Here is a 7,875-nt window from a genome sequence, read left to right on the forward strand (position 1 = left end):
TGCAGCAGGAGAACATCGGTATTTAGGGATTGTTTTGTCCACAGCGCCGCACGGTCCCGGATTCATCAAAGAATGAGACGCTGATCTTTGTGCGGAGCCAGCAACACTTCTCATCAGCATCATGGTTCAAACCACCGGCAAACACTTGTTGTTCCTGCTGCTGCTGCTGCTGCTGCTGCTGGTCTTCCCGCTGTCCTGGGCAGAGGACATGAAGAGAGATGTGAGGAAGACTGACAGCGACGCAGGTGAGCGTTCAACCATTCATGATCTTCATGATCACATTCAAGCTGATTTTATTTAGGTTTATTTTTACTGTGCACTTGAAGGTTACACCATGAACAAACACCGTGCAGCCAATAATCAGAGAATATGTGGCTATAATATAACTAATGAGGGTTCTCCATATTGTATAGTGCCCTCTAATACAATATTAATATGCCAGGATGAGGTAACCCCCTACCCCAGTGACGTATTGCTCAGGTCATTGTATTTAAAACGATTATGTTATAATTCATGAAATCATGAGTTTAGTATTATTATGCTTTTTATTTTTAAAATGTGTACATGTTTTTCATACACAAAGTAAACCATCCAAGCCTCAAAGATCATTTCCATAAGCTGGTGTTAACTTTAACTGGAGTTTTATTCTATTTCAAGAGTTTGTTGACTTTGACAGGAGACAACTCAGCATGGTGCATGCACACAATCCATCACACATTCATCGCCGAGTTGAAGACTGGGGAAATCATTTGATTACAGTTGTATCACAGGTCGTGTCTGTGAAGAGTAAGGAACTTCTTGTGTGTGCTGCCCTCCAATAACCTGGCAGCTCAAGCTTATGAAGCTAATTTGACGTGTTTGCCAACGGTCGACACACATCCAGCAGACGCAGGGATCAGATGTAACGCAGACCTGAAACTTTCATGCTGAAGTGCTTGAAAAACCAAGGAAAGGAAAACAAAACACAATTTCTAGTAAAAGGAATACCGAAGATGCAGCGAGGGAATGTTTTAAGACATATGCTTGGAGAGGAAAAGAGGAAAAAAGCAGGAGTGTTTCATGACATTAATGGACGGTAGTTCCCAGGAAAAAGGCTGTATTTCAAGTAGTTAAGATAACTGAAAAGGAAAGATCAAAGTGTTAATGAGGAGCTGAGTGTCAGCAGCAGGAGGACAGACATGAAACACCAACAAGCTGAGCTTATTTTCTTTCTGCAATATTACAGATAACACGAGTGCAAACATCTGAGCAAAGATTAGCTCAAAGATGTGGAGCTGGGTCTAAAGGGAAGGTGCATCACTACCTATCATGAACCAGAACAAAAAGAGTCACTGCCAAGAGGGAGGATTTTTAATTCACAGCCTTTGAATAGCATCCAGCTTGTAAAAGACACACTGTGTTTCAAGGATGAGGGTGTAGAAGACGCCAGTGTCTGAGGTGTGCGGTTTGACTTCAGCGAAGGTGGTTTTGGTCATGAGCCAGTGAATGTCCAGGCCAACAGAGAGGACGTGTAGAGCCAAATCATTGTGATTTGCACTGGAACACTGAGAATGTTTTGTGTTTCTTTCTGTGTGTGAAAAATATGAAAACACTAAAAGACACCTACTTCCATATGTTTAAGAGAACAAGCCAACACTTGGATCTTGCATGGTAGATTTGGCACAGTGAATTCATTTAGGGGAGAGGAAAAAAAACACACTGCTATTGTACTCTACACACTGTTGATGGTGCTGTTTGGCACGTTACATGTACAAAACACTGGTGATTAACAGTCTTGTGACAATAGACATTCACTGACTTCAGTGCAATTAAGAAAGATACAATCAATCAGCGATGACTAAATCTGCCAGAAAAAAACAAAATACATTTGCCTACAAAATCATTCAACATCATCATAACAATCACTATGGCAAAGATGTAGACATAAATAGACATGTATATCTAAATACACATACAGATACATATATATCTATACATATTTAGGTAACAATTAATGTTACAGTGGAAATGGGTTTTTTTACATATGTAACTTAACAACACATTACAAATATAGCATATGGTGATTCTGATGAGATTGAGATAGATTCTGATAGATTGTTTCACCTGGGACCTTAGGCCAATACTGTTAAATTCTTGATTTAAAACTTAACTGTAATGTAAGATGACATTGCTGCAGAAAACATAATCAAGTAGCCCATGCTGCTCTAAAGTTACACATTTTAACAAACTTGATATATACCCAACAGGTATTTGAGAGGCTGAGGCAACTTAACTTAAAGCATTTTGATAAAATGAAAAATAAATATCACATTTTCCAAAATGTATTGAAAATGTGAATTTGAATGTAAGAAAACAAGGCTGTCTGTTACTGACGGATGTAGACTTCCAGCTGATGGGTAATAAATCGTCCTGCCAACAGGGTGATAATTGTAATACAAAGGGAGGCCGGAGGAGGGATCTCAAAGAAAACTGTAAACACATTTTGTTCATCTGAGCACAAAGAGTAGCATTTGATCAAGTGTAAAATTCTGTCCTGTGGTTACATAATAATGGACATGACCAAACACTTTCCTAGAAGCCAAGAAACCAGAGACGGCTGAATTGTAAAGTCTGTGAGGCTGCATCTGCGTGGTCTGTTTAGCCAGGAATTCAAGTTAAACCAAAAGTTTCTGTAAACAGGCCAGCATCTAAAGTTTACTGGCTTCATCCACCCTTTACCAGGCAAAACAGCGGGGGGCTTGCAAAGTCATCAGCACCCCATTAAGACACTAAATATGACTATTGTGACTGTGGGAGGTATCACATATAACCCCCATTACTTCTTACTACTACTTAATCCATGTTTATTTCTCTTCTAACACCAAGATCCGCGCAATGTTTATCAGACAGTAAACAGTGATTTATCTATATTTTCCATCCCTAGCTTGGAGCCAAGTGAAGACCAGACAACTGTTTGCTAGACGAAAGAGTTCTCAGCCACAGGAGGGTCACAGTCCTGTAAGTTTTTGTTTCTGGTTTGTAAAAAAAACATCCAACTCCTCCCACAGCAGTATAATGGCAGACAACATGTACTGTAGCTCTCCCACAGCTGGATTTTCAAAATGTGAACCATTGCAATAATTTAACAGACAGTGTTAAGCTGTGGCCTTTAAGGTGAAGCTGACAACACACTGCGATTTATCACCTTGGTGTTTCGTGTGTTTTATGACACCTCTCACACTACATATGGTAGTTTAACCCATTCTGTATCTATGTATTCCTTGGTTTCAGATTATTGCAGCTTTAAAGTTTAGTCCTGTGTTTAAACTAGTGCTTTTCCACACGCGCTGGTGCTGTTTCAGAAACACAAGTCGGCCTTTACAACCCCTGCACGTCGCTGCGGGCGGCTGATGGAGAACTGCTCCTCTCACATGCCGTGCTGCGACCCCTGCGCCTCCTGCCGCTGTCGACTCTTCAACACCATCTGCCACTGCTGGAGGATGAACCCCCTGTGCTCAAAGAGGACGTAGATGAAGCACACACATGCACAAACACACACACGCACAAACTCAGCCCGACGCATAACAGAGTTGAGAGTAAAGAAGGAACATGTGGAAAATGGTGACACTGACTGTGGCCTCCACACTCATGTGAATGTGAGAATGAAGGTGTGATGTTTTTCTGACTTCAGTCTCCTCAAGCACAAGCTAAAATACTACAATATATCCAAAACTCAGCCAACTGATAACTGTGTTGTGCATCAATTTCTGCGCTGTAGCTTTTTTCCTCTGTCTTTATCATTTCTGCTGAAATGCCATGTTGAAGTTTTAACAACCTCGATAACTGTATTTACAACGAAAGATCATTTTCTTAACTCACTAGATGTATAAACAATTATAATGTGATTTAAGCCACATGTGCATATTTCTGTCCCGACCTGGATTTTTGAGGAGAGCTAATCTGTGGGGGGTTAATTAAGATTATTATTATTATTATTATTATTATTATTATTATTATTCACATGTGAAGTACTTTTGAATCAGTGCATTGTGTGGATCATTTATATGTGGCAAGAGGAAACAGGAAGCACGAGATTAAACCAAAGCAAAGAAAAACAGGTCGTTATTTTTGAAAAAGTTTACTGGCGGTGGATAAACAGGGACTAAATGTGCTTTGTGTTCTTTTCTGGGACGATTTTGTGGAAAGCATAAAGACAATAAACTTTAAACCCATATGTAGGGGGGCAGGTGTGTATCCAGAATAGATGTGCATAGACACTTATTAATGTTTGTCTTTGTGAATTCCAAAATAAAGCATTTTTGTATCCCCCAAATCCTCTCCAGTCAGTCTATGATGCACATGCTGTATTACCTTGTCTGGGACACTGTCTGCTCCTCCTCTGGTGGAGAAGAGAAGGAGGGATGCCTACTTAGACAAATTGGTGCACATAATGAAATGTTACAGCCATGTCGAAAGTCAAGAGGAAGAACAAGTGAAGCCATATTTAAAGAGCTTAAATCACATTTCAGTAATAGTGAAGTTAACTGTAGTAGGATTTGGGGCTGAACTGTGTCTCATTGTGTAAGATGCTGTAAAGGCTTAAATCAAAAACAGGGAGGGAGACTTGAGGAGAGGTCACTGATGTGGTGAAACATATACTTGTCTGGAAGGAACATGAAAAATGGCACATTATCTACTTCGTAAATCATCTGATCCGTCTTCTGATTTGGCACTGATTCATTCTCCCACATGCACAAATATGAAAATATCATTTGGCATATTGTGAGATTAGCGGGATATAAATATAGTGAGTGTTGCATGATGGGAGGGCAGTGAAGCTGCTGTTTTTCATCTAGTGTTTGTTTTAATAGTCAGTGTCATGCCTTAAAATATTGCATGACATCCAGCCAACCATGCACCACATTGTTTGAGTTACAGTGCCACAATTTTTCATAATGAAATTCTTTTTTCAGCTCTCAGTCGACACAAAATGTGGCCGTGTAGCTAAACTGAATGTACTCAATAGCAGGAATGAAGAGGGCAAACACTTTTAGGGCAGATATGGAATTTTTTGGTGTCAAAGAGGAAGAGAAAATAACTGTATGGATGTTAGTCACAGGGGGAATAATGCAGAAGTCTGTAAAAGACGGAGAAACATCTACATATAGCCTAAAACTGCAGTCAGGCTTCTTGACAACTCATTCGGCACCATGGCAGAGCTCAGCTTCAATGTGGATCATGGTTATCTGGAGGGTCTGGTTCGAGGCATGAAGGCTGGGATTCTGACACAGAGTGACTATCACAACCTGGCCCAGTGTGACACTCTCGAGGGTAAGGATATTGTATCAGTCACTTTTGTTTTTGTGTTTTAAACTGAGTTTTCCCAGGATGTTATGCCCTTTTTTTCCCATGTGTGTTGCATTGCATGTGTGTGTGTGCAGGCATCTTAAAAGTATTAGCAGTAAGGTGTTGGATTGGGTTGCCTGACTTACCCAGTTTCTTCACCTGGATCTTATTTATGAAAGATATTCTGAATTTTCTGTAACCAAATTTTTTACAGAGGGAAAGAGGAAATCAGTAAAGTCGAAGGGTAATGCAGGTTTTTTAGATGTCCTTAAAATAAGTTAATACTACCAGAAAAAGAGATGTGTTAATGTGTCAATATCGACACTGCGGTAAATTGTTTGTGAAAGATTTGACTTTACTCTAATCTTTGCAGTTATGCATGTGTTAGTAGTTAGTCATCATCAGCTGTAGGTATAAGAAATTTGGAAATTACCACGTGTGAAGTACACACAGTATTAAGGATGATTCACCTCTTCCTGATTTATAACTGACAACAGGTTGCTGTGGAAAAAGGAAGAGTTAAGTACCAAAACCTTTAGGCAGTGTCTTTGTTTTTCTCTTCAGACATGAAGCTGCACATGCAGAGTACAGACTATGGGAAGCTGCTGTCCTCATCTGAAGGCGATCTGACTGTGTCTCTAGTGGACACCAAGCTGAGGGACAACCTGGTGACTGAATTCAGCTGCCTGCGCTCCAACGCCCTGCCTCCACTCTCCACCTTCCTTGACTATATAACGTACGCTCTAATAAAAATTCTAAATGACATAAATTACAGAGGATAAGCAAAAAGGCACATTAATAATTCCTTTTCTTGGTTATCTTATTAGTTATGATGCTGACCATTTCTTATTTTTACTTTGTGGAAATAATCTATTCAAAGACAAGAAGCTTGTTTGTAACACAGCAAAGCCTGTGTGCATCTGGTTCTCTTACAATAAAGGCACAGTTAGGGAGATGCAATAGAAAATGTCACACTGACAAATAAGTTGACTCCATTCACTGTGGTCTCTGTGTTGCCATAGTTACAGCTACATGATCGACAATGTGGTGATGCTGATCACCGGGGCACTGAAACAGAGAGACGTGGCAGAGCTGCTCCCGCGGTGCCACCCACTGGGAGCTTTTGACCAAATGGCAGCAGTGGGCATCGCCCGCACCCCGACTGAACTCTATTCAACCATCCTGGTGGACACACCGCTAGGTAGGAGAATTGTAAAATAAATAATATTATATGAGAAAAGATCCCAAACTTTAGTTTAATATCATTGTGTTGTTTTGTAGCTCAGTTCTTCCAGGATGCTGTATCCGAGTCCAACCTGGATGAAATGGAAGTTGAGATCCTGAGAAACAAACTGTATAAGGTGACTACAGTATAATGTAATACAGCATTGACAGCCATTACCTACAGTACCGCTGTGTGTGTGTGTGTGTGTGTGTGTGTGTGTGTGAGTGTGTGTTCATAGAAATTCTGGTGTGCAGTGTTTACTCCTGTGACAAGTTTAACAAGCCCAGACATTTTACAGCAACGTCCTAGAAATGTGATTGGTTGATTGACACTATATGAAACCAGCAGACAAATATCGGCATGTTTTTTATTATATTACGTCTGACCTTTGTTTTTGTTTTTTTAAAAGACGTATTTAGAGTCCTTCCACTCTTTCTGCGAGAACATTGGCGGTGCTACAAAGGATATAATGTGTCCTGTCCTGGAGGTACTGTGTGTTAATGCGCTCTGTATTATACTGTATAGTGTATGATGTATTAGACCCTTGCAGTAGGTGCTCAGTGTGTATATGTGCATGCTGCAGTTTGAAGCTGACAGACGGGCCTTCATCATCACAGTGAACTCCTTCGGCACAGACCTCAGCGGTGCAGACAGGAGTGCACTGTATCCATCTTGTGGCAAACTTCATCCTGAGGGACTGCAGCTGTTGGCCAAAGCAGAGGACCACGAGCAGGTCAAAGCTGTGTCCGACTGTTACCCAGTGAGTGTGATCTCATCTCTGAGGACTCTAAAAGGAGAGCTATTATGTTGTAATTGCAGTCAAATTAAGTCATACGTGTGGTTAATTTTAGCCTAAACATCTCTGCAGGACTATAAAGTCATTTTTGAAGATCCTGAGCCAGGAGCAGATTTTAAGACCCTGGAGGACAGATTCTTTGAACAAGAGGTAACTTTCATATGAGTCAGTCCAGAGCGTAGCGTGCAACGAACCAATGTAACCTCCAGAGAATTTATTAGACCAATTCATACCTCGGCTGTTTCAGATAGTTTTGCTAACAATACAATTAAAATTCAAGGCTGGATGTATTCATTACACTTAAAACTATGTTTCTGTCTCTCTGAGCAGCTTCTACTTATTTTTTCTAGGTTAAGCTGAACACACTCGCTTTCCTGCAGCAATTTCACTTTGGAGTGTTTTACGCCTACATCAAACTGAAGGAGCAGGAGAGTCGTAACATCGTCTGGATTGCTGAGTGTGTCACACAGAGACAGAAGTCCAAGATTCACAACTACATACCCATCTTTCAGGGAACAAAGTAGCTGAG

The 7,875-nt window shown here is 40.6% G+C and overlaps 2 protein-coding genes across 2 annotated transcripts; both read left to right on the forward strand.

The window, feature by feature from the left end:
- On the forward strand, window positions 1–4,202 carry asip2b (agouti signaling protein, nonagouti homolog (mouse) 2b). Its single transcript, XM_026373655.1, has 3 exons — window positions 1–245; window positions 2,924–2,997; window positions 3,342–4,202. The coding sequence occupies exons 1-3, from the start codon at window positions 122–124 to the stop codon at window positions 3,507–3,509; spliced, it is 366 nt and encodes a 121-aa protein (XP_026229440.1). The 5' UTR covers window positions 1–121; the 3' UTR covers window positions 3,510–4,202.
- Window positions 4,203–5,189: 987 nt separating this feature from the next.
- Window positions 5,190–7,870, forward strand: LOC113171970 (V-type proton ATPase subunit d 1-like). Its single transcript, XM_026374726.1, has 8 exons — window positions 5,190–5,310; window positions 5,890–6,061; window positions 6,348–6,526; window positions 6,607–6,686; window positions 6,960–7,037; window positions 7,134–7,310; window positions 7,419–7,496; window positions 7,697–7,870. Exons 1-8 carry the CDS (start codon window positions 5,190–5,192, stop codon window positions 7,868–7,870), a joined length of 1,059 nt encoding a protein of 352 aa, XP_026230511.1.
- Window positions 7,871–7,875: the final 5 nt, after the last annotated feature.

Source organism: Anabas testudineus, chromosome 17 (assembly GCF_900324465.2).
Source record: "Anabas testudineus chromosome 17, fAnaTes1.2, whole genome shotgun sequence".
Lineage (NCBI taxonomy): Eukaryota > Metazoa > Chordata > Actinopteri > Anabantiformes > Anabantidae > Anabas > Anabas testudineus.

Coding starts and splice junctions, on each gene's coding strand:
- asip2b (XM_026373655.1), top strand. CDS start 122: ATGGTTCAAACCACCGGCAAACACTTGTTGTTCCTGCTGCTGCTGCTG. Junction 246..2,923: donor GAAGACTGACAGCGACGCAG/GTGAGCGTTCAA, acceptor TTCCATCCCTAG/CTTGGAGCCAAGTGAAGACC. Junction 2,998..3,341: donor CACAGGAGGGTCACAGTCCT/GTAAGTTTTTGT, acceptor GTGCTGTTTCAG/AAACACAAGTCGGCCTTTAC.
- LOC113171970 (XM_026374726.1), top strand. CDS start 5,190: ATGGCAGAGCTCAGCTTCAATGTGGATCATGGTTATCTGGAGGGTCTG. Junction 6,687..6,959: donor TGAGAAACAAACTGTATAAG/GTGACTACAGTA, acceptor TTTTTTTAAAAG/ACGTATTTAGAGTCCTTCCA. Junction 7,497..7,696: donor ACAGATTCTTTGAACAAGAG/GTAACTTTCATA, acceptor TATTTTTTCTAG/GTTAAGCTGAACACACTCGC.